The 26,746-nt window shown below is 43.2% G+C and overlaps 1 protein-coding gene across 2 annotated transcripts in view; it reads left to right on the top strand.

Annotated features, from left to right (window-relative positions):
- PRKG1 (protein kinase cGMP-dependent 1) overlaps window positions 1-26,746 on the top strand; it is a 494,892-nt gene that overhangs the window by 62,312 nt on the left and 405,834 nt on the right. For both annotated transcript variants that reach the window (XM_054832400.1, XM_054832399.1), the window contains exon 2: window positions 3,245-3,411. In XM_054832400.1, coding sequence (XP_054688375.1) covers window positions 3,245-3,411 — 167 coding nt within the window. The remainder of the gene's footprint in view (window positions 1-3,244; window positions 3,412-26,746) is intronic.

The following is a 26,746-nucleotide window of genomic DNA, read 5'->3' as shown; positions in this document are numbered from 1 at the left end:
TTTTTTGTATTACTAGGTAGATTTGTGCATTCACGTGTCTGGGATAGATGCCGTTTGAAAATACTGATGGCGATGATTAAGGAACGGATGGTTTAGAAAAGCATTTGTTATGGAATAATTGTGAACTGCGAGTTAATTTATATGCTTTGAGTTTCATTTCATGTAAAAATAAATATAAAAGAAAAGCAAATTCTATTTACCTGAAATTGCACCTGTGAATTATACTGAAAGAAAGCCGTGTAATAAAATAATGTAGAAGTTGCTGAAGGCCTGGCATGTGCAAGTATGTGGGAATGGTAATCTACATTGCATGAATAATTTTTTTGAATTATTAGAGTGACGAATATTCTCTTGCAGGGAACAATAGAGTGACACTTATTGTAGCTATGACAATGTATTTTTAGCATTAGCTAATTTTCAAATATGTCAGACTAAGCTGCTTCTTTATTTTTTTTTAAAGGTGGATGGAATATTTCCCGATGAGAAGGGTTGTAGCGTATGAACTATGGAGCGTGGTTTAGTCTGATGCAAATACACCCGTAAATACGCAGTTGGGTCACAAGGTGCTTGTTCCTGCAGCCAGCACTGTTTACGGGCAGCCCGAGGTGTTTTTCTCTCTTTGTAGTTGAAGACTCATTTTAGCTAATTATCTTTAAATAATAATATCTATTTTGGCTACATTGAAGCGTGGCTGAGTTATTATCCAGACCATTCTATGGAGATACTAAATTTTAAGACGCTTAGATGTGGCAGAGATGAAACCGCGTTATTGATGTCCCGGCCGGCGCGTTTTTTCCTCTTAATGGATGTATTTCTCATTGTCGTTAAAAGGGTTTGAATGGCTTGGTGGGCATCGGAGCTTTAATTTCCCTGATACCTCTACGTTGAAGGGCAGAGGCTGTGAATCGGTTGGTTCGGATGTGCTCTTAGACGCCAGTAATACTGCTGAGCTCATAAATTCCCTAAGTTTTGTTCACGTTGTGTGGATGCTTTGCCGCTTCTCCCCAAAATAAACTTCTAATGGATTTTCCTACCCCCCGCGCCGCTCCTTCGCTGTCGTTTAGACCAAGCTTCCCGGTTCCTTTGGAAATCATTTGCTGTGCTCCGATTCTGACAAAAAAAGCATTGTTTTTTGCCGAGGGCCTCTAAATTACCAGGGGAGGTCTGACTGGAACCACGGCTGAATTCCCTCTTGTCTTTTGTGGGTATTCTTACAAACACTCCGCTTGAAAGGCCGACTTTATTTTATCAAGGAGAAAGCCTCATTTTGAGCCTTGGAATGAAATAAATGGCTGAAATTGTAACGTTAGTCGATGTGACTAATGCGAAAGCTTTTATTATGCTTTCTTCTTCGGCAGGCGGCCTGAGTAATGGTAATAATTAGTGCCTTTGTTGGGCGGGTTTTGGGGACCTGTGGGGGTGGCTAGGACCAAAAGAGCAGTACTGAGTCAAGGCATAGCATCGAAAGCGTAGTCTCGCTCTAGGGAATGAGGAAAGCAGGTTATCTGTCATCTGGTCAGCCTTACAAATTACCAGCTTCTTGCGTTACTGAGAGCAAGAAGCAACGCAGATGTAGGGTTTTTTCTGGCGGTTTTTATTTGCATGCACAAGGAATTTGGAGTGACAGTACGTGAAGTCAAATTAAATTTCTCAAGAGCCAAAGGGTTTTGTAGCAGTCCGAGTCCGTGTCGTCTTGCAGACAGTACTTGAGAGGTCTGGTCTGCTTCCCGTCCTGCGCTTCAGCAGGGTCAGCAGTGATGGGCTCTGATGTAACGTAGCGCGTTTTGTTGAAATAACCTCAAAACTATCAAAAGCATAAAGAGCACCTCAAACGTTAACAAATGGGATCCGTGCTGCATATAACCTTGAGGTATGTTTTGAAAGGAGTACAGCACCGGCATAGTATCTCCAAGGCTGTCTGGCTGGATTTGGACTTCCAAAGTCCCAATTTGGCTCTTTTTTTAAGAAGACACGATCCATTAACGTATCTTTCTTGTTTTCATGTTCCTATTTCAAAAAGTTAAGACTCTTTTGAATGAATAAGCTCTGAAGGTAGCTGCCATCTGCCTGGGCTGCGTTCACATTAGCAAATAGTTCAGCCCACAGAAGTGGAGCTGCAGAATGAGAAATGGAGGGCCGAGGACCTGGTGTCCAGCCTGCGGGTGTTTTCGGGGCTTTAGTTTTGGTCTAGACACAGATTTAACATTCACAGTTGTTCATTTGCACAAGTTGCTTTAGGAGGTTTTTTTTGCAAAATGTCATAACGTGGTGGTTACGCTGCATTAGCAGATAGATGAAGTTGAACTTGACAGTCTGAAGGGAAGATTGGAGGGTTCACCTGAGCGTGACTCACCATGTGGTGAGCACTTCACTTGTAGAAATGGAAAGAATCTCCGGAAAATCAGGAGAAACACGGCAGTGGTTTTGTTGCACTGATTTTCTGTCATAGCATGACACTGGCAGAGGCACTTCTAGAGGGAGCAGGTTGTGTTACGTACCCATTTGGGTAGTCTCCCAGAGAACGCGTGAACTTTGAGTTCTGAAATCTGTGTCTTCCGAAACAACTCCTTCCTTACTCAGCTTTGCAAAGTGGCTACTAAGAACTCAGGATTTCCAACCCGATCGCATGCCAAACCAAAACCGCACGTATAATTCTGTGTGCACTAATATAACTTTGGAATTTTCCACGTAGTCGTCAAAGAAATGAATTAATGGTGGTGGTATCCCTGCAACGGTGCTGCCTCGTCTCGTGAATATAATGGCCTTTGGTATTTGATTATTACTCAAAGAATCAGTGCGGTATCGCGCTTTCACGTGCTCCAGTTTGTGTAACTTCACAGAAAATATGATAAACTAAGTCATAAATCCTTTAACTTCTTGTTTGTTATTTCCTTTTGGGTTTGTATGTGGAAGATATTTTAAGTAGCTATGTTACTCTCTGGTGTTATCATAGATGTGAAACTTGTAGCTAAAAGAGGATCTTGCTATCACATGAGATCTATTTTTATTTCAATACCTGATGTATCTAAAACTTATTTACAAAAAATAATTACGAGTTAACATTTCTGTAATTTTTTTTTTTACTTCTCTGCAGATGGACTTTTATCAGATTTTTAGGGAAAATATTGAATTTTTTTCCCGAGGAAATACTCACTGGGGCACCGTGCGGTTGTGCTAAAGTTCACGTGCTGTTAATGAGCTCGGTGATGGACAGGTGGATAAATCTTGTCTTTTGTTTCTGCAGGTCCAAGGAACTAATAAAGGAAGCGATCCTTGACAATGACTTCATGAAGAATCTGGAACTGTCTCAGATCCAGGAGATTGTGGATTGTATGTATCCCGTGGAGTATGGCAAAGACAGCTGCATCATCAAGGAAGGAGATGTGGGTTCCCTGGTGTATGTCATGGAAGGTACAGTTTAAAAAGCTAAATATTTATTTCCCTTTTTCAACACATACAGAGACAAAAACTTTATTTCATAGGAAAAATCGTTTCAAAAAAAGAGGTTAAAGACGTTGCCTAAATATGGCTGTCGAAAAATTGTGTGGACTACTTTTGCCTGGAAAATTTCCGACTAGATTTGTGTGTCTCCCTATATAAAGAAAAAGGGTGAAAGCTGTTAACCTTGCACTGAGAGCCGTTGGAATAAACCTCCACTAAATATAGTTCTTGGGCTTTGAGGCAATACCAATGGTTTGCTATATAAATGAGGGGCTTAACAGAAAGAATGGTGTTATGGAAATGGGAAATGACCGTAAAACAAGGAGAATACAGTCATGGCTCGCTACCTTACAGGGCGTTGTGAGGCCAAGCCTATAAATGTTGATAAAGCACATGGGGGTCTCTGCAGAAGCAATGCATTGTGTAATAGAAAATGGTATTTTTCTGTCCTGTGCACAAAATAAGCGTAGCAGCTGCAGTTTAGCACATCTGATGTGTAACAGTATGTGTTGTGGCAGGGTTTTGTTTTCATGGTGGAACACGAGAGCAGTGGATATTCTTGTGTTCTTGGGAGCTGTCAGGTTTCTGAAAAATCTTTCAACGGGATCGGTGTTGCCAGTGCTCTGCTTCTCCAAAATGTCAGCTATTTGCATTTTGTATCTTACTCTTTCCAAGTTCTCTAACTCCTCACATGTCAAATTGAGCATCTTTTATATATGTGGGGGTTTTTTCTAAAGGAAGTGCATGTTCATCTCTAGGAGTTACTAAGCGTGATCAAGCCTTGTGTCCATCTACTGCAGCATCCCTCTTCTGAGAGTGACTGATAATGAGTTCTGATGCAAATCTCACTGTTTTAATTCGGATAATGCAGCAGGCAAATTCTCAGTTTGGCTTGGTACAATGCAAATGGATAGATGCTTACAAAATTCTTCTTGCTTCTTACCAGAGCCATCTGGTAGACTCACGAGCATTTTGGCCAGATAACATCTAAGGGAAATGGAGGTTTCTTGCTTGCCCGCATCTTTTGAGCAAATAAGGGAAAACTACAGGTTATGTATAACTCATGTGTTTATATGTACATGTACATGCGCAAATTCATTTCTGAAATTGTTCTTTTGAACAAAAATGTTTTCAAGGCAGTAAGCCATCCTTTAAACATGGTTTCCTGCCAAATTCTTAATGTCGTATAGTTGCGAATGCTCTTCAATAGTTTCCCATAACAGCTTTAATGTTCTGTCCTTTTAAGGTTAAGTCCTTTTTCAAGCCACAGGTTTAATTCCCTTGGCTTTTAATATTTTTCAATTTTGCACATTCAAATGGTATTTTGTGTTATGAAGTAGTTAGTGGGGGATGCCAAAGCAAACGATATGTTTCCACGCCCGGCGTTACATGGAAAGATTTAGGTTTTTCAGTCCTCTATTTGAATACAGAAACTACTTTGATGAGGTGCAGGATCTGTTCTATCGATAGTAAAAAAAAAAAAAAAAAGGGCTTTAAAATAATATTTGAATAATATTTTTTTCATAGTAAAAAATGTGGAGGTTTTTCACTGCACGGCTCTGTGCTTTCTTCCCAAAACACCACCACATCAGAGGTATGCTCGCTGTATTTTTGCTGCATGGTTGGTTTTGCATGTTGTGTTCAGTGTTGTCCCTTGAAAAACCCTGTAACAACAGGACACCGTCAAAATCAGTGTATGCTTATCTCCTGCTCAGCCTCTTCATATTCTTTGGAGAGGCTTTTGAGGGAATTTATGGGCAGAACTGTCTCCACCACAGTTTGGAGTACTGAACACGGCTTGGTACTCAAATGACCTTTGATACATCTGATGATGATGTGCTATTACTGTCACATCCTTGAATTTACCAGATGTTTCTAATTGTTTGTCCAAACTCTATCCCTGAATTCTTGATTCCTGTCTTCTAAAACAAATGTGTGTCAAAGAAAACTTTTGTGTCTTTTGGGCATTTTAGCTTATCCTTGCTCTTCTGGCAGCCCTCTATGTATGAGGGCATGACTTGGCTCTCCCCCAGTCTTCGGTTGGTCTTGTAACTTAATTTAAGATTATTTAGATAGCTCCATAAATATGCATAATGCTTTACAAACAAAATTATGAAGAGTTTATAGTCTATGTTTAGACATAATGCAATGAGTGATGATGAAGTAATGGAAATGGAAGAAGACGTTATCAAATGGGTTGGATTATGGTTATGAGAACAGACACACTGGCTCATTTTGGCTTATCATTCTGTGTCCTCTCAGTTATTAACGCCCCCCAACTATAAACTTTATTCTTCACAAAACTCTACCGGAGAAATGCATTTTTATGAGTATTACCGAGAGGCGTTTTCTTTTCTCAAAAATCAAATAAACACTGCAAGTGTTGCTTCCATTAATTCCTCCTCCTTTCCTTACTTGGACTTATAGCCGTGATTAATATGAATAAAAATTACTCACGTAGAGCATTTGATGATAACCAATACTCTTACGCTTGTTTATGATTTATGATTCAGCCCCGAGATAGAGTTTCTCACCAGAAGTCTGAGTTATATATTGGTGATGCTTCCTTAGACTAATTTTAAATAATAATCTAAGTAAGATGGATTTGAAAACATCCATCATTTTCACTGTTACTTCTGCGTTCCCGTTTATCATGGTGAAGCAGCAGTAGTGTCTGTTCTAATTTCCCCCTCTAGACACAAGGACTCTACTAGTCCTGGTGAGACCTTTATAATTATGATCATTAAGTATTTTGGTTCTTTACCATGGCTGTTAAAATTCGTATATATGTGACACTTGCTGGGCTTGGTGAATCTTAAAAGGCTGGGTAATGATGAGTGGTGACCTCCAGACTCTCTCCTCTTCACTCTGCCTTGATTATGCTTTCTGAAGGTAATTCCAGGTTTGCTATGTTCCTTGGGTGGGAATGGCTGTAGCATTGTACCTCAGCAAAGGGTCAGGAAAAGGCTTGACTCCACTTTTCCACGTTCTCTTTGGTTCTGGCAGAAAAGTAATTCCATGCTGTCTAATACTGGGTTTGCGTGTGCAGTGATTTTTATTCGTGCGTTTGCCCAACCATACCCACGCTAGCAGGCTTGACTCTTTCCCCTCCACTCATGCGCTCCCGTGCACACGATGGCCGAGTAAACCCTTTGTATTCTTTGTCCTATTATTCCATCTCTTACATCAGATTTCCTGCCCTCCCTGTGATTCTTTTTTTTGTTTTGTTATCAGGAGTGAGAGCAGCACTGCTACCAACAGGTTGGACTCTAGAGATGAAAAGTTGTTTAGTACAGTGAAGCCTGAGGAAAGACTGAGGTTATTGAAAACACAAACACAAAGTCTTTCGTACATTCTCTTATTCAACCTACGCTGTGTCAAACTGCAAAGCTGGGCAGGGAGAAGTGAAACACGGTACGGGAAAATAGGAGGATACTGTAAATTGTGATTTAGATGGGGAGAGGAGGAAGCTGAGGGAAATGTTCTTGGAGTAGAAGTGGTGAGGTGCTGTCAGAGGGAAATCAGAATGAGGTTCAGAGTTCAAAAGGAAGATGATCTCTCTATCTGCAGCGTGCTGGACAGAGGCAAGTGTTGAATTTGAGAGGTAAGAGTGTGCCTCTGGCATGTGCCATGCTTCGGCTGGGTTGGATTTTGTTCATCGGTTCCAACAGGAGGGAAATACCCATCAGATGGAGGAGCTCTCCATCTAAACACCCTCTGGCCTGAATGTGCACTGATCTGGGAGCTCGCTTTTAAGGGCGTTTGCATAGCATAGCTCTTAAATTGTGCAAGCCTAAGGGAGATGTACCGTTAGTCTCATCCTCTAAACCCAGTGACTGCTAATATGCTCAGTCACCTCCGAAAGAGGAGGCTGCCCCTGGCCTGGTAGACTTTCCTCTCCTTTGTCGCTCCTTCGTTCTCAACAGAAGGAGAGTTGTGTTTGTTGGAGAGCCCTTCTGGGTCCCTCTCTCCGGGACAGCCCTGCTGCACTGAGGCACGCAGGGTCCTAGCCATGAGAGCCCAAGGATTGCTGTTTCTATGAGGTCTGGAGCCTTGGAAATACTGATTGGGCTGAACTTGGGCTCTTGGTCCTCTTTGGGTCAGTAGTGAGAAAACAAAGCTGTAAGTCAGGAGCTGAAACTGAAATTTCTCAGCAAGCAGAATCCCAAATTGACAGCTGGTTTCTTTTAATAAGTTTAATAAGCCTCTTTCTGTTTGTTTGTTTGTGTTTTGTTCTGGGCCAACTGTAGCCATAGTCTGTGTCTTGCTGTCCAGATTTCCATGTCTAGGAGAATAAGGGCCCCCATTTCACCTGATTCCGACTTTCAGAACTAGGGCTGGCCCCACTATATCCCAGCCTTTAAACCAAAACTTTATCTCTCTAGCTGCATCCTACTTGTACTGTCACTTAGTTTAGTCCTCTGGGGTAACTGGGTCTGATGGATTCGTGGCACAGAGCACCTTAGAAATGCCTCATGGATTAAATGCAGCTAGCCAATGTTCAATTAACAAAACTCATTAGGTCGATGCCAATGTATTTCTTCCAGAGAGGAGGGAAACCCTAACAGGAGGTGCCCGCAGCGAGGCACAACGACCCGAAGGGCTCCATAGAAGGCACTGTTAGATAGGTGCCGGGGTGGGAGAGAAGGTAGCATCGCGATGGGAGCCCAGTGAGAAGAGATCTCCTTACGGCTTTCTGCCTCACCTGCCTTCAGGCAGGGGTTTTGCTATTTGCAGACTGTTCTTTGCATTTTAAATATTTGTCTGTTCCTTAGCAGCGGTGCTGTCATCAGGTATCTGTGTGAGCGTTAAATGGTAACACAAACTAGGTCCTGTGCCTGTGAAAGACTTCAAGAGGACAGAGACCTCGAGCGGGGTGTGGAGAGCCGTTGGATTTGGGTGGTCGTAGCGACCCGTGTTTCCTGAGTAGGGTTTTGTACAAGTTGAGTGTTTCTCTTCCCCTCCGAAGCTTTCCCTTAAGCCCGATGGCAGGAAGCTGGTTATAGTGGACTCTTGAGGCAAATGGCACGTGTCCATTTGTCTTGGATGGCTCTCAAAGAAGGATTTATATGAAGCAGCAAGGTATTTCTTCAGGTTCTGAAATGGCTTGGGGCAGGGAACACCCCTTAATTCCCCTATGTTCATTAGGCAGCAAGAGAACCCCACAAGTTTTGCCTATTAACTGAATTGGGTAAAGAGATGCCCTTAACCTCTAGCAACACCAAAAAAAATTCCCTTATAGCTGTGCTTTGAAGGTGGAAATTAATTTATTTGTGACAGAAGCAAGTATTCATTAGGGGCTGAAACTGCTGGAAGCATTGAACGTACGTGCTCTGCCCTCCTACAGCAACAGTTATTCCTCCAGGCCGAGGAGGCCGGTAAGGAAAGGGGGGACGAGTGATGCTGTGGCTGATACAGCTGAACTCGTCTCTGCTGGCACTCTTGCCTCTGCAAGTAAAACATTTCTGAGAATAAAATAAACTGATCAGAAATATTACCTTTCTTATGAGAAAGTATATTGCTCTAAGAGTGGTTCAACAGATTGTTTGTCTTAAAATTGGAAGTTTCTTTTGGAGCCAAAACAGGTTCTTGCTGGTTAATCATATTCTGCTTCTAAAATTAGTCCACCACCTCCAGTTTTGTTTAAGGAAAAAAACCCCAAATGTTTTCCAAGTTCTAGTTTTGAAGGTTTGCATTCGTTGACTTCTTTGTCGTTATGATTTTGTTGGGCATAACATTTCTAAAATTTTCTGAAAGCACTTAAAAATGTGAAAACCTGGAAAGGTCTCTTTCAGAGAGATGCATCTAGATCTGTACCGTGTTGACAGGTTTGAGTTATGCGTGGGTGTTACCTCACACTAATGAGGATAAATGTGATATCCCACATCTGAAACCAAATGTTTCCTCTTGTGCTCCCTCTCTCTCTGAACCTGTCAACTGCAGTATGTCAAATTTGATGGTTGCATTATGAAAGGAAAATATATCAGCAGAGCTGGAGATAAATCAGGTGACGAGGTACAAGTTTCAGGCTTTCATGTGAATAACAGTCATGCCGTTATAAACAGAGGTTCTAATTTTTTTAGAAACTGTATTAATAGGTGTAAAGAGTCCTCCTTTTATGTTTGTTGCTATTCCCATAAAGTATGGAAGAAATAATACAGTGAGCCAGGGGGAAAAGGAAGGTAAAACTACTTGGATTAACTATTTTGTCTCTCATGATTTTGTATTGGCAGCGGGTGCTGTAACATCCTCCCTGACTGTTTGTCCTCCTGCAAATGAATATTGAGGTTGCAATTCTGCACCACAGCTTGAGAACCTGAGGGAAGAAAAATAGCTCCGCCAATACCCCATGGGCTCCTACTTCTGTAGGCATGAAAAGGGAAGAAGCAGCTTTTTAAGAACCCATGTTGAGAAACAGCCTACACTTCCCCAGCCCTTGTTTTAGTAGCTTTTCTCTCGTCTTAAATTTTGTTTTATTTTTGTCTTCAGTCATGGAGATTTTCCTTTTATTTTTAAAGGAGACTTTGTTTCTTGCTTCATTCTTGGTAGCTTCTCCAACGCAATGAAGCATCTAATTGTGACTTCCCATGGGAATGTGGTTTTTTGGGAATCAGAGATGCCTTGGGAAGGAATGCATTCCTAGAAACTGCAGGATTTGCCAGGATGTCAAGCTTGGTGTTGATAAGGGAAGGCAAACAAAGTCTCTGTAGCCATTTGAACTACAGAGAGAAATGCAAGAGGCCGTAGAAGACCTCTCCTCTCAGATGGGTGAAATCCTCAAAGCCGCTCCTCAGACTCTGGGGATTTTTGCTGTTGAATCAAACCCAAAGCAGGCATATAGTATGCCTGTGTTCCTTAAGATGTCACCTCGCTGCCTCCTGCGGGTTATCACAGCCTTTGCCCAAGTTTTGTGACACCGTAAGATTTTATCATCAATCTGTTGGCCAATGCACTTATACTTGTTCTTGCTTCTGAAGGTGTGCTGGACTGCATCACTCTTTTCTCTCCTGTTTGCTTTTTCCTAGCTGGGCAGTTACGTGGGGTTTTTTTCCCCTAACCGGACAATGATCACTGCAGACTCTTGGATGCCATGTGCAGTCATCCACAAATGCTGCATTCAGTCTGTGTCACTCTCCCCCGACCCCTCTTCTGTCTCTTTTTATGGGCTACTCTCGTAAGGATCTGATTTAATAGGATGTAATTGCTCTTCTAGCCCAAGGGTCTTCTGAGTCAGATCCTTGTCTTCTCGGAGAAAGGATTTGGTAGGACTGATTCTTGTAAGTGCAAGAGAAATGGAGAACAGAGACCCATTTTGGATTTAAGTAGGCTAAACGTCTTTGTTCCCAAGTGCAAGTCTAGAATAGCAAAATGGGGGCAGTAGTACTGCCACCTCAGTGGAGACAGTGCATCCTGTCTCTTGACCTGCACCACATTTATTTTTGTGTTGCTGTACACTGTACTTGCAAGAGGTCCCTTGTTTTATTACGGCCTGCTGCTATTCTCATGGCAAAGTCCAAACACATGAGCTGCTCCTTGGTGGCACTCACCAACACTGATGGCGATCATCGTTCATCTCAAAGAAAAACATATTGAGGGGTTTGCTGGGTTTTTTCCCCCAGCTTTGGTGAAAGGATGCTGGCTGGAACAAACTTTATAAACTCTTTAGTCTGTTTTTAATTTGTTTAGTCTCTGGGGCTAAGAGTGAATGTGGTTCAGTCAATTAAATCCAGAGATGTTGGCTGAGCTCTGCATCTGCCGGGGCGTTTTGGGTCAGTCTCATGCTCTGAGATCATACCCGGAGAGACAGAGTTGAGCCCGTGCAGGTAGGGATTTGCCTGGCAGCACACTGTGTTTTGTCACGTATGCCCAAGTAGTATCCTTGCTAGACTTCCTCCTTCAGGCCACCATGAAGTTCCTGCCTCTTTGGTGTAGGACCAGGCAGTTTTGAGTGCTTTTTCAAAATATATTCCTAATAATGTGGCTAGGTCCTCTGCTATACGTTCCCACCTTTCTGCATCTCCCAAGGACACTCGGAAGGTAGTAATAGCTGCATCCATTGCAATCAGGGCTTTTCTAACACAACTGAGGCAGTTCTGCTTCTAAGACTTGTTCTGACTTTCAGTACGAGTGTTTTGGGCCCTACCTGAGACTCCAGACCTCTTCTCGAGGGGTTTGGATCTGCCTTCCCAAGCATACGTCAAAAAATAGCATCTCGTTGCACAGGTGTTAGATGGCTCTTGAGATTGGAGAGCAGTTACTCAGCGTCCGTAAGGAGCACTGTGTAGGAAGGAATCAATTAGACATTTACGGCAAAGTGGGATTTTCTGCACAGCCTGCCAACAAATCACTAGCCTCTGAAGAACCTGCCTTTCACAGGACTTTCCATTAGTTCTCTGAAAACGGCAGTTTCTTCTTTGCACTCCTCTGTTTCATGTTTTCAGATGGTTTTTTGCACTCCTCTGTTTAATGTTTCCAGGTGTCATTCCAGGTGTCCAAGATATCTCAGTGGCTGCCTGTTGGAAACTGGAGCCAGCGTTTTTGTAGGGCTTGAGGACTGTCCCTTGGGCAATGCAGTGGCATTAAAAGAGGATTCCTGGAGCTCCTTGTGCTACAAACGTGCATATGGGCCAAAGGAGCAAGGGAGGTTATCAGCCAGGTTCCTTAAAATGCGCTCTCAGTGTATGTTTTCACATCTGGCACTGCACCCCCTCTATCTCGCAAGCCCTGGGGAAGAGTCTGTGGGGCAGAGGAGTGAAGGGTTGAGGTCTCAAAACATTTCTGGTTGCTTCTCTTTCGTTACACGCTCAGCTTTTGGTTGGTATATCTCTTGAGGATTTCTGTGGAGTTTAGCACACCTCCTTTGGAGAAGATCAGGTTTGTTTCCAACCCTTAGTTGATGCTTTGAGACTGTTTTATGTCTAGCCTGAATATTTGCAAGAAACTTGGCAATTTTACTTCGAGACTTGCTTATTTTTAAGGTAACAATTTTATTATTTTTGGCATTGTTTAGTAACCACACTTTGCTATCACTTGCCCATAATTCCACTCATGCCCCTGACTAGGCATGTGTTGAAAAAAGACAATACGTATGTTTATACCAACTGTGTCTTGGTCTACTTGGAAACACTCGGAGCACCTCACCGTAGTTGCCTGAAGTGGTATTAGTACCCTGAGAGTGTACCTAGGAACTGGCAGCGTAAGAACAGAGAACACTTCCATGACTTTGGCAGCCACACGCTTTTTATGGATGCGGCATGAAAACTTGGCACGCTCAAAAAATCACCATCGCTTACGCGCTGGATCAAAGAAGCAACTGTACGTTCGCTGCAGCAGTCAGGGTCTGCATCTAAATCTGCTTCAGGACTTAACCCAGGGCTTCGTGCATCTTCTTGGGTTTTTGTGAACTGTAAAAGTTACAAAATCTGTCGGTGTAAGGTTGGAGCAGAAACCCGTTGGGTTCAGGGATTCCGTTAGAGAAATTGGGCGCTATTCCAACGGCTTCCTTTTGGAGTTCCTACAATTCATACTAAAATTTGATTTGTCTCCCCTCTTTTTTTTTTTTTCCTTTTCTTCTGGAAGTCAAAACTGTGGTTATTTCTTGGTTATAAAAATCCACAAGTATTTCTCGCTAAGTATTTTTACATAAATAGGTAAAGTGGGGGCTTCTTTGTGTGGCTGCAGTATTGAGAAGGCTTGGGTTTGCAATATTGAGGCCCAGCCTGTGTGCGCACCCTTACAAGTGCTTGTTTCTGTATTTTTCCAAATTTTCATCAACTTAAAACCTGTTTGTAGCTGTCTTCCAGGATATGATGAATTGAACGTTCGGGTGCTGTGCTCGTTTACTGTGTCGGTGTTAGAGAGCCTTGCGTATGGCCTGTCTCTTGGAGAAACTGAGTTGCACGCTGTTGTTTTCATATACAGGATAACAGAATGGAAATCTTCCACTTTTACCATCTAGTTATTTTAATTTTACAGTGTCTTAATAATTACCTCTTCTAAGAGTAGTTATTTACTCATGCTAGCAATGGAGAAGTAAATATTTCTTGTACTTATTTCATAAAATGTTCACGAGATGCAACAGGATATGAAATTATGATGATCACAGTGGCAGTGTTTTATTGGCAGCGATTGCGCTCATGATAGAAATATATTGATAGATTGATAGTTGTTCTGTAGAAAGTAATTCTTTTTAAAGCTGCAGAACTAAATCTTAGCACTTTAAATGCAATAAGAACACTAGAGGTATATAAACATGGCATGGTAATACTGCTGCAACATGTTATGGGAGATATTCTTACTTACCCTTTCTCCTAAAAACAGCTCCAGCCAAACTGCACGCTGGCGTATATTTTTTGTAATAACTCATATGAACCTATCAGGCTTTATTAGCAAGATTGCTGAATCGAAGGAAAACGGTTTACAGAAGGGAAGAGGATAGTGTTTTATATGGGCAGTGGGAACATTTATTGTCACCCGAGCCGGGATTTAGGGAAGAAAAGCCTCTATAAATCTCACAGGTATTAGAACAGGAGCTTGCGAAGCAGAAATCCAGCCCAGCGGGGTTCAGAGAGGAGTAACGCGACGCTGTCTGTGCCCGCTGTCGTGCGACCTGCCCCTCTGCTCGGCTCAGACCCTGCGTGGGGTGGGCAAATAACCTGTAGCCCACCTCTGCTGATCTTACAGACTGACCTCTTGTTAAAGAACAAAGCCCCAAGCCCTGCAGAATTTTTGTTAAGGAATGGCAAGAGGATGTACGTATATTCCAAGGATTTTATTTGATTAAATAATTCCTCTTCGGTAATGAAAACCTAACCTCTGGTTGGTCTAAGCCAGTATTTGGTTGGGGGGGAGGAGAAAACGCAATCAAAGCTGGGAGCTAATGGCTTCAGACCTATCAAATATAATTTCTTGTAGCTATCCAAATAATCATCATCATCATCATCAACCAACCTCAGGTTTCTCAAGGCGTTGCCAAACTCCGATCGGTGGAGAGAGGGACTGTACAGTATCAAATGCCTTTATAGGAGCACTGCCAAGCCCCCGCGTAGCTGAGTCTCCGATCTCTGTCCTCCCTCCAGTCCTGCCGTCAGCACAAGCTTCCCCGAGAGCTTTGGATAAGAGAGGACTGCTGGCAGGTTCTTGAGCAATGCTGTCAAAGTTTTAGTGTCGAGATGACCTCAAAATATTTTCATTTTCGAAATGAATGCCCAGCTTTCTTTGGGATCTGCTCACGTTCACTCATATTTACTGCTCTTGCCATTTCGTTCATCGTTATCTCGGCTTCTCTGAACCTAAAGAGCCCGTTCTCTTTGCAGAGTAGTACTGAACCAGGCTGGAGCAGATTTAGCAAAAGCTCTAGTCCTCATTGCGAGGGAGGGGTATTCAGAGGTTATCACATAGATAGATTGTTCTGTAAATGCATTCGTACAACCTGGTTCATCTCCAGGCAGCCAAATATTCATCTTCCCCTCTTCAGGGAAGAAAATGTATAGGTGTAACCTCTTTAAAAAGATGCCCAATGTATGGGAAACATAATGAGTGCATATTTTTTCCCCTCACATAAGATCATAGCTGATGTGCTATTTTTTTTTTTTTTTATTTCTCGGCAGTTATGCAAAGACTGCTTTGTCGTTAAGGGGGTTTTATTTACAAAATAAATTGGTGAGATAAAGCCTCATTCATTTTATTAATAGCAGCTGAAAAGGGAGGCACAAATGTCTGTCTTGTCTCCCCCACCGTTCCACAACTCCCTTTTATTGAAACTCCCACAACTGAAATGTAAAATAAAAGGACTTTTCATCATAATAGTATACATGAAAGCGCCTGGATTTTGACCTTTATTTCTGCCCATTAAAATACATGGCTATATAATTTAGTCAGTGTATGCAGATAGAAAGTCTCTAGTGTTAGCAATCCAAACTATTATTAAAGGAACATTAGAGGCAAAGCGTTCCCTTTTGTTAGGCTTGATTCGCTTTGGATTGCTTGTTTACCGGGAAAGCTGATCTGCAAAAAAAAAAAAAAAAATCAAACCATGGGAGCCCCATGTCCTTTCTCACTGCTCTAGGTTGTACAGAGAGAGCTCAAAATAAACAGTTTGAGGAAGGGGAAGGAGAGAAAGGCTTCCTGCTTCTTGCTTAAACTGGAAAGTCACGTCATTTCTAACCTCGTAAGATTTTTATTTTTTTTTTAAATCTGTAGTAGAAAATGAGAGGGTGAAACCAGGAAAACTGAGAAAGGGACATCTAGTCCATAGATATCCAAGGTCTCCAGTACTCCTAATTGGAAAGTGCACCACACCAATCAGTTGAAGTGGAGACGAAGAAGTTGTTTTAAGCCGTCTCGGTGACCCTCTGCTTGATGGGGCGCCGACTCAGCCTCTTGAACCCAATCTCCGGTTTATATTTGGCACGTACGATGTGATCACTGAGTGCTCAGGACCACTTCTTGGAAGGGTAAAGCGCTGCAAACACCGCCGGTTTTAGCTCTCCGGTCCTGCCGCTTGTTCTGGGTTTGGTTGGAGCGGTGACTTCGTCGTCGCTATCTCACGCAGCAGTGGGTGAGATGGGAAAATCCAGTAGCCTCTTGGCAAGTCACAGAGCCAAAATTTCTGTATATACCCACGTGCCTTAAACGCTTCACCTTGGTTGAACATCTCTTTGACCCAGGGGAAATACAGGGGAGATTTCGTCTCTCTCCTCTTACCAGCGGGGAAAAACTCCCATGGATTTGTATGGCCAAGGCTCTCTGCAGACCAGAGGTTTGACAGGGAGAAATCTGAGAATAAATAAAACATAAGGGAATAAAGCCAGGGAGGTGGGGAGATTTTTTTGATTGCATTTTTCAGCAAAGTTTTCTTATTTTTCTTTTGGTTTAATACGTTGGTCCTGATCTCAAACTTCTGTGTAGCCCTCACAGATGAGTTTTGGGGAAAAATGAGAATTTTGCTCTTAGGAAACAAATCTTTAAGATATCAAAATGTCAGATCAATGTTTGCACTGTCTTCTTCTAAAATAATGGAAATGACAATGTATCCCGGCAGCTGCTATTCCTAGCACATCTAGGCACAGATGATAATTAAATGCAATCTGAATATAGAGGAATTTCAGATTGAAAAACTAATAAATATGTTTGCCATCCTTGTGCTAAATATTTTTATAACCTCTCGGTTCTGACTGGAAACAGCTATTTTGTGAAATGACTAGAACATGAAATAACGCTAGATAGGCTTTCTCATATTATAAATAAAAGCAGCAGCTGAGGTTTGAGATGATGCAGATCTCGAAAAGTAATAATCCTGTTGTAGTTACGCAGCCACATCCGTCTAGTAGAGATTCACCAGAGACTGTTTATCACTGCTGAAACGATATAAACTCTTATCTTGAAGTAGGAGGAAACTTGAAGTTATTTTCTGGCTGGATTGTGAGATTTTTAAATTTTTTTTTCTTCTCGTAATGATGTATAACTTCACAGGTTTCTTAAAGTGAATCGTATTTTGTGTTGCCTGTTGTTCTTCATCTGCTTCCACTTCTTCTCTGTCATTGCTCTTGCGGGGAGGATGGAGAGGTCCAGGAGCTTGTGAAGGGACTTTGTTCATAACTAGGTGAAATCTTACTTAAATGAGCTTTTTCAGGGCTTTCAGCCCAAAACGTTGTGTGCTTTGCCATGTCCTCTTGTGGCAATTGTTTCCCCTGGAAAAGCGAGGTCAAGTTGTAATATTGATAAAAGGTCTTCAGTGGGAGATAAAGAACTGCCTGTGGCAAAGCCCTGCTGACTTCACCAGTGCAAGATGGTGAACGACTTGTGAATGTTAGTGCAGACATCCCTGGGAAAATACTCCCAAGGACGGCGGGGTGATTTTTGCCCCTAAACCTGGTAGTTTTCCAATGATCCATTCGGGTTGGTAGTCATCCATGGGGTAGACGCTCCACCGTGGCTGAGAAACTCTTAGGTCCCAGTATGGACTTTTATTCGAGCCAAGTGGTCAACATGCCCTGCAATGAGAACTATCTCCAGAGATCTCCTTTAAACACTGGCTTCCTGTGTTGAAATTTGGACTGAACTTAAATCCATGGAAGGTTTTTTAACCAAGGAATGTGTTTGTTCCCAGTCGGTACAAGATAAGAAAAGAAGGAGGTGTCCTTGGTAATGTTTGTCTGGAGGGAACAACTGGACCTCATGCATGATGAATGAAAAGCAAGGAAGTTTATTTTCTGCTTTTCAGCCGCAGCTCCTGCTTGTTATCATTTGTCAGCTATCTCCAGTACCTTGTTTTCCTTCTTGGAAAAAACAAACCTTTTTCACAGACCTCACTTAGCTGAAAATATTTAACGTTGCACAAAGAACCTTGCTTATAACTGCTGCTCGGAGGAGAATTTATGTCCCAGTCTTGCGCTCTGTTGGCCGAACAGATCGTGATCATCAGAGAGTTGAAGCGTTTGGGTTTTCTGTAGGTGTTTTTGGCTGTGGTTGGGAATACCGAAGCGCTGGGGAATGCTGAGATGTCCCAGCAGCTTCTGTGCTGCTTTGCCCCTTTAAATTTTAACAGTAATCTCAGTTTTCCATCTTACTTTTGCAAAATAAATGTGTCTTATTTAACTGTATAAGCAAGGCTGCGTTTTCTTGGTGGAAACATGCAGGGGAGGAGGTTGGGGAATCAAAGAGCCAAGTATATATCCTCAGTCACTTCTTTTTTTTTTTTTTTTTTTTTTTTTTTCAAAAGTTTGGAGAATTTGGGACCTCAAAGTACATACTTTGCAGCATCCGTTCCTGATATTAGGGAAACCGTAGCGTCTGTCTTTTCTGGTTCGTAACTGTGCCCAGCGGGATGGAAAGGAGAGGTGATGGGTCAGAGCCCCTTGTCCCGGTGCAGGTAACTAAGACTTCTGCCATGGTGGCACAAGGGTTTGGGGGGATGATTATCCCCAGGGCTTGCTTTGCTCTGCAGGTGGTGAGAGTTGTCACCAGAATGTTTTTTGCTAGATCTTCCTGAAAGTTTGCCACAGGTATTTTTGGGGTCTGATTCTTTACAGTTTCTGTCACTGGATCATCTGCAAGAAAAATCTGAAAAACCCCGTCTTTCTTACTAATCTTTTTGAAGGAAAAAAGGAATCTGGTCCCATTCTTTTAATGTCCTTATTTACAAGAGACAATCAGTAAGTTAAACCTTTGCTTAATATTTTATCCTCAAATAAGGCAGCTTAACAAGAGAATGAAAGCTTATGTCAAAGCAAACCAAAAAACGCTCATAGTAAATGAAAGCTAATGGGAGTCAATGTACTGTAGAATAGTATATTTATGTGTGGACTTTCACAGATGATTTTTCGATGCTAATCAGGCCAAGTCAGTAAGAAGTAGAAAGGGTTTATTAAGATAAACGACATTCCTTAGCGTGACTGGTGTCTAAACAGGTTAGGGGTTAAAAACTCTCGCTGGGCTTTTGTTAACCCCAAGTCAGTGACAAGAATGATATGTTTTATAATCTAGTTTTAATTTTCCAATACCTACGAGTTAGAATTGGCACTCAGTAGGCATTTGCCATAAATCTTGCGTTGTATTGCAGCGCACAGAAAAAGAGATGTACTGAAGGCTTATTTCACTGCCTTGAGATTTGTTATACGCTGTATTCACAATATTATGCAGATCAGCTGTCAAACTGTGGGGTATCTGAGTTAAAAATCACTCTGATCCAAGAATAGAAGTCAGTAAGTATTCACTCAAATATTACAAATTAGTGATTTTTAAGAGCTCCATAAGGAGTAGAAAGAATCGTCATTTATAAAAGCTTACCATAAACAACTTAATTCTGTTGCAGCGCTGTGGTTGTCATAAACGTCAGTGTTAGGTTTTCTTATAGTCCTGACAGAGACTTATTTAGCTTGTCCTGTGTTTATTCAGGGTGTTATTTCCCATAACCTCATTTTACAGAGCTATTAGTGCGAGGGGAGCCCAGCGCTGACCAGCAAGAAGCCTCGCAAATTGGATCCTCGGTAAGTGCAATGTGCTTTAGCCTTCAGGCTTTCCCATAAACTTGGCATAGCTTCCCAAACCTGAAGAAATCCACCTTTAAAGTACGTAGAAAACAAACTCCTGCTTCCCTCCTCAGGTAGGGGACTTTGCCTCGCTGAAATCTTTCCCGAGAATAAATTCCTGAAGTTGTTTATAAAGATTGAAAGACCCAGTTACACAGAAAGCAAAAAATTGTGAACGAGCCATTGTAAATCCACCAAAATAATCCCATCAGTACAAACGGCATCTAAATAAGAAAAAAAAAAAGTAGAATTTACATTTTTCATATGAAGTCACCTCTAGGAGAAATTTGCAAATAAATTTAATCTGGCAGTCTGAGAACAGAACTGTTCCAAGGTGCGCTGCAGTGAATCGAATTAAACCCACGCTATTATTCAATTAGCAAATGACTATTCCTAAATTACCCTCCTCTCCCTCTTAGAAGCAGCAGCATCTACAGCGGCGAATGTCGGCGGGTAGGGAGGTGTTATCTCCCCTGCGCGGCAGAGGAGGAATGAAGCCTGCTTGCCTGTGCTGGCTCTGCAGTTCGTAGTTTCTTCTCAGATGGGCTTGGGGGGGACCCTTGCAGTTGGGTTTCGATAGTGGGTCATCGCGCTTCTCATTTTGCTGTTACAAAGTGGGAAACGGAGCGTATTTCAGCTCTGCTGTCAATTGATGAAGAGCTTCGTAGCTTAAGATTAATGATTTCTTAGCAGAAAACCCTCGCTTCTGCAAATAAAATCAAGAAGGGAAAGAAAGTAACTATGCAAAGCTGTGGCAGTGCTTTAAAAATGATCACAGAAGAGAAAATTTCATTACATAAACCAGGGCAGGCTAAAAAAGGCGCAACCACAGCTCACTTGTCACTTCTTCTAAAATTTCTAACTAATACATGCGAGTGCTGAATGTGTTGACTTTGTAAATCCTGCGCTGGTGGAAGAGTTTTGTGCTAGCTGGCTAACGGCAGTGAGCTTCGGGATAAGACAGCGCTTTTTACTAAGTATGGTTTTTAGGTCATCTGCTTGCTTTGCCGACAAAAACAAGCTTTGCCTGTTTGCTCACCACAGTTTTGTGAGCAGAGAAGCAGCTCGGTTCCACCTTGTCTTCTGCAGCCTCAGCAAAGCCATCCGCTGGCGTCCGCTTACAGCTGAGTATGGTCCCAAAGCTGGGGAAAATGCAGTGATTTTTAAAAATTTTTTTTTAAGATCCTGGATCAAGTTTTACTTAATTCGGCATTAAAGAAAATAGTTTCGGCACGCGTTAACCGAACACATCTACTGTATACGAGTCCTCGGGAATAAATTTGGGAATGCTCGCACTTCACGGTGTAACACTTTAAAGAGTGCCCTAGGCAAAATGCGCGGTTTGTTTTCCTGAGCGCCCGTTTGTACAAATTAGGCTTTTATATGTCCTACACAAGATACGTATCTAGGAGGTGACTGGATGAGTGAAAAGGTGAAGCTTGATGTCAGTAACTGCAGAGAGCAGCTCCAGTGGTTACACACAGTGATGGGATTCAAATTGGCTGCTGCACTCGGGAGAGAAAAGTTGGAGCTGTCGTTCCTGTTTGCCCTGGCTGTGCCTCCTCGTGTCCAGCAGCGAGCAAAGAAACCCCAAAGAAATAGTGGGTTTGGTTTTGCTGAGAAAGGAGTTGAAAGTAAACCGAAAAACATCGGCACAGCATGGTATAGGATCTTGGTTTGTCCTCACGTGAAGTGGTCCGTGCGATGCTGATCCCCTATGAAAATGGTACAGTGAAAGATCAGAATGTTGTAGAGAAAGGGATGCTCGGAGATATAAAATAGGTCCAGCGTGAGAAAGAGGCAGTGAAAGAGCAAGGAGATGATAAAGATTAAAAATACTGTAGAGAAGGTGAATATGAAATGAAAAAATGCCAGGGGCGGGGCGGGGGGGTTTCCACCATCCAGGGAACAGGAGGTACCAACAGACCTGAACAGGCTTCAGCAGCAAAAATCCATTTTTTAATGGTCACAGTCACGCTAACAGGATATAAGAAGGCCAGAAACATGAATGGGCTAGAAAGGGGGTTAGGTATATCTAAGCAGAGCAGTTCCACTCTTCTGTTGCAACCCACGGTCTTTGTTTTGTAGCAGAAGGAAATCCGGCTGGGAGCGGGCGCAGGGTGTGAAACGCTGCCTCTGCTGAAAGGCGGCAGTGCAGCAAGGCAACGGCTGACCTGCGAACTGGGGATGCGCAGGCAAGCGCTGGAAACACTTACACTCACTGCTGTTCAAACCCAAGAACACGAGAGAAATGGAAGCTTGCTCTAGAAGTCGAAGCAATTCGGTGTGGTTTATGCTTAAGAAAACATCAGTCAGAATTCGTACGCAAATTTCACATAAGCAATTCTTTACAAAGTGTTGAAATACTTTTCCATTTCAAGTATGAATATATCCTTAAGGGAATATGCATTCTGGAAACCTGTAATTTTACTAATTTGACTTAGTTATTTCCTTCTCTGGCATTTGTTTTACTATCTTTGCTATGCGCAGGATATTTAGACTATATCATTGACGGCTTCCGAGACTGCATCGTTGCTCGTCAACGGATGTCCTTCCTGCTCCCTTGAAAATTTCCAAGTGTGGGCTTCTGAAAAAGGCAACGCTTTAAGAACCAGAAGGGCAATACATTTGATCTGCTCTTGCTGTGGATTAATAGCCGCTGTTTCTTTTGAAATAAGTGTTTTACCAACATTTTCCCCCTAATTTTCCCCCCGCTGGTTAAGCCTAATGATTACCACGTAAAGTTGACCAGAACAGGTTGGGAGCAGGTGCGAACTTAACTGTTCAACATCATGGCTTCATCTCAGGCTATAATGAGAACAAAATTAGCTTTCCCTATGGCAGATGATTGCTAATGTGCTAAAATATTACCGCTGATATCTCCAGACTGCTTTGAATTCTAACATCATTCTGTCATGCAGTCAGGACGTAAAGCTGTGAAAACGCCCTGGTTTTCCTAGTGATGTTGAAGTTCTCCATCTCATGAAAGTCAAACAGACCAGAATGAAGAAAAGAGGACTGAGCTGATTTTTCTAAACTCGATCATTGCTACCATGTGCCACAGCTTCATTAGTTTAATTGGCAGTTGTCTCACCCCGTGAAGGGAGTGTTGCTTGCTGGAAGACCATGACTTGCATCTGCTTTACAGGTCGACCTAAATGGAATTCTTTGAGCACTTAACACACGTCAGCTCTGTGAGTTGCACCTTCCCTGTTCCAGATGGTGAGTTTTGCATAGTTTGGCTGGGATGCTGACTTCACCCAGCGTATCTTGGTGCTACCTGGAGGAACGGACAACCCAATTGCGAAAACTATTCTTTGCTGGTAGGGAGAAAACAACTCCTAAACTTGCCGTCTGGTGAAGAACTTAAACTTTGACTGCCAGGTTGTTAGTGAACGAGCGTGATGGTTTAAGCAACATGCCTCAGCTTTCTCGTTGCTTATTCTGCGGTGGGAAAGGACATACAGGTGGAGCGTGGCTTTAAACTAAAAGAGAGGAGACGGAGATGGGATGTGAGGCAGAAATCCTTCCCTGTGAGGGTGCTGAGGCCCTGGCACAGGTTGCCCAGAGAAGCTGTGGCTGCCCCTGGCTCCCTGGCAGAGTTCAAGGCCAGGTTGGATGGGGCTTTGGGCAAGCTGGGCTGGTGGAGGCAGGTATCTTGGGGAGCAGTCTACAGCACCCACAAATCTCCAGGCAGTCGCGTTTCTCATGGGCTAAAAATTCTGCTCCGTAGCCCTGCAATGCTCACGGTTTTCCTGCAAAAACTAACCCAAGTTTTTAGGCAGGGTACCCTCTCTGTGAGTTGGATCTGCTGCATTTAATTCCGCTTTCTGCGAGCGGTATTTGTACCAGCGATGCAGACCTAGGCTTTCTCTCACCCCAGAAAAGGTAGGTATTTTGTAGCAATAATAATTTTTTGTATTTTGAAGTGAACTTTGGGCCACAGTTTTCAAACCTGAATGCCTGAACTGAGGTGCCTGAATATCTGCATAAGCGCTGTAGGGATCCCGATGCATCTCTCCAGCCTTATCCCCGCCGCTCACCCTGCCACCCAGCTGGCAGCAAGGACTCCCGGCATCGGCCCTTCTTGTCATCTTGGCGATACAGATCTCCCTCTGTGCTCAGAGCCTCAAAAACACAGTGTGTCCTAAACTGCTGTTATTTTGAAGCCAGCTGGAGAGAGAGGAAAGGGACTTCGGGATCCGTGACACGGCACTAAAACAGCAGCTTGCGCTTCCGAGCCCTACCTGGTTTTCCTGCCCTTGCCCAGGGGTATTTACCAAAGTAAAACCTAAATCTTACAGCACGAGAGCAGCCAGATAATGTTGTTGACGAGTTTTAACAAAGATCTCGCAGGAGACTTTTTTAAAAATCCTTTCTATTTTCTTCCTTCTGTAATTGTAATAGTTCCCCCTTTAGCTGTTGTTGCTAAGCTGCCCTAAGAATTTGCATTTCAAGGCAATCTGAAACTGTCTTAATTTAAAGAACAACGTCAGCAAAAGCAATTCCATAACCTGAAACGGGAACGGAGCTGAAACAATCGCCTGTACGTTCAGTGTATTAATCATGCCAATGAACAGCTATTTAGGCTGCTATGTGAACCAGAGGAATCCATTTTATAAGAAGTGCAAAATTCCCCCATCAGCTATCCAGCACAGGTTAATAACCTCCCAGATTATTTTGTTTCGCAGGCAACACAGCTAAGGCTTGCAGGGAGGGGAAGGTAACGCTGGCTTCAGAAAAAGGCAGTTGAAGTTTGTCTTTCAAAAGATATCGATTCTGTCGCTGTGGGAGCCTGCACAATGGTGTAAGCCGACGTGGGCCGTGTCTTCCGAATGAACGGGGAAAAACAAGATCAGTAAACAGATAAAGCAGTTGAGGAAAAATGACGAAGACGGAGAGAAAGGGTCTTACTGAATACTGTAACTGAATGGCAGACTGGTGTTAGTAATAAAGCCATTTGACTTGCTGTAGTCTAAAAGGAAGGCGAGGCTTGCAGGAGGAGAAATTCCTTGTTCGATCGGCTGATACGGTTTGAAAGAGGAGCTTGGGGTATGGAGCCTCCAGACTGCGTAGATGCCCGGTCAGCCTTGGGACGAACAAAAAATACAATAAACACGCACAAAACCGTGCAAGTGAGTAAACAGTAAGCAGGGTGGAGGAGTAGGTCTCAGTGGCACGAGCAAGCCAGTACTGCCTTGGCAAGGAAGTCGGAACTGTCTCCAAGGCTGAGCCCAACGTGATTCAGCAGAATGACGAGGGTGCCGTAAATCTGAGGGCTTACGTGCTGTAAAGCCAGGGTCTCACCAGCGCCCACAGACTGGTGTTCCCAGAAAGCACTTTCCTAAAGAGCCAAGGGGATTATATTTCATCTTACAAGGAACAAACCAAAACCCAATTGTCTTGGTCGGGGAAAGACAATTATTTTTAGAAGCCAACAGGTTTCCTGCAGGCAGTCGAATTAATACGCTCAGGTTATAAGTATTCAAAGCATCTGTTCTGAGTGATCTGCAGACCAAGAATTAGTCAATGGCACCCTTTGTGAATAATCCTGAGTAAATGCATATTAGGCAACTTCACAATCTTTTTTATCAGTAATCCAGGTAAAAATCATCCAATTTGTTTTGGCACGCATTATTGACCGAACCCTTATGGAAGGACCGCTTGGCTGAAGATTTTATGGTGCTTTCAAGTTTCTTTTGCTCGGCAAGAAATCACATTTTCTCCTGCGGACTTGCGCTCCATTATCTTGGCTTCCTTTTATGCGTGACAGACCGTATGCCAAGTCTTGTTTATAGTACATTTGGGTGCTGGTACACCCATCTGACAGCGTAAATCAGCTCTTCTCTAGAACAGGCGTCGCAGGGAACGGCTGCCCTGAAACAGCGAGGTCTGCATCAGCGTGCCTGCGCTCTACAGGAGTCGCATAAAAGCCATATACAGAAAGAAGCCTCAGGCTTGTCATTCACCTCTGTTCACCTCTTTTTATTACTTAGCTTAATCTGCTGCGGCTGCAGGGCTGCGGTAGCTCTCGGCGCTCGGTTTGCAGGTGAACGGGACCAAGGATGATGTGGCTGGCAAGGCCTCGTGGGGCTGCGAAGCCTTTCTCTATCCCAGTCCTCACACCATCCCTTTGCCTGAAATCTCTTCTCTTCTTTTCTTCAGTTTAGGCTGCGATGTGGGAAGGTGGTCGCCCCTCGGTGACGCTCCCATCCCTCCCACCTGGCCCGCTGTGCTGTGTGAGGATGGTGGGCCACCTTGGGTTGCGCAGGTGCTGCTAAGGAGACCTCGGGGGCACCTCTGGTGCTTCACATGCAACGCTTGAAAGGTGGTTGTGGCCAGCGTGCTCCTCTCCTCTCGTGTAAAGGACAGCGTGTGCGCTTGCGTGCAAGGAATCCAAGGCATCGTCCTTGTTTTATGCATTTCTCCGTCATCCTTCCTTCCCGTTTCGCTCTCGCCTCGTGGAGCATGGGTGTCCACCTGCTGGGTCTCAACGGGGGAGTAACTCCAGAGGAGATGCAGATCCCAGTTTTCTACAGCAAACAAGCAGGTGACAACATCCGCTTCACTTTTTGGACATACTAATATGTATCGTACCTGCTGTTTCAGGAACCGGTGCGATCACGTAGCGCCCCATTTATTCCTGATCCAGTCTTCCATCCCCACGTCAGATGAATTCCATTTGCCCATGGGGTCCCTTTTTCTTAGTCTGAAAACACTTTTGTTTCTGTCATTCATTATCCACTTCATATTTTTCAGTGGGTCAGGAAACAACCATTTCATTTAGAGGGAGAAAAAAACCAGGCGCAGACAGGCAGTTTCGTGTCTTCTAGCTATTTGCAGGCGATACAGGAGACGGGCTTTGAAAATATTGGTAGGCTTAAAAATGCCTCCATCTTTCTTGTGTTAGAAAGAAAACCGTCTCTGAGCTTTTAAGTACCTTTGTTTACTTTTTGGAGAGTACTTTGAAGAAAAAGAAACTGAGATTTAAGAGGAGTTTGCTACTTAATGGGCAGATAAAGTAGCTGATGAGCTGAGAATGTTGCTTTCTCGGCCAAAAAATAAATTGCACTACACACCAGCTTTACACCTGAAAAGCTCTCAAGAGCAGCTACCAAAAAAAATATGTATTGGTGGGTGATCTGGGACATCTGATAACGTCATCTAACCGTGACTGCATCTTTTCAACCATAACAGGAACGTCACCGCTGTGATTCATCCCATATCCCCTAACATTTCTGGCTAGGGCGGATGGTTTGTTTTCTTCAGACATC

This window comes from Grus americana, chromosome 7 (assembly GCF_028858705.1).
Source record: "Grus americana isolate bGruAme1 chromosome 7, bGruAme1.mat, whole genome shotgun sequence".
NCBI classification, from domain to species: Eukaryota; Metazoa; Chordata; class Aves; order Gruiformes; family Gruidae; genus Grus; species Grus americana.
The sequence above is the reverse complement of the archived record's forward strand: the minus strand, read 5'-3'. Positions and strand labels throughout refer to the sequence as shown.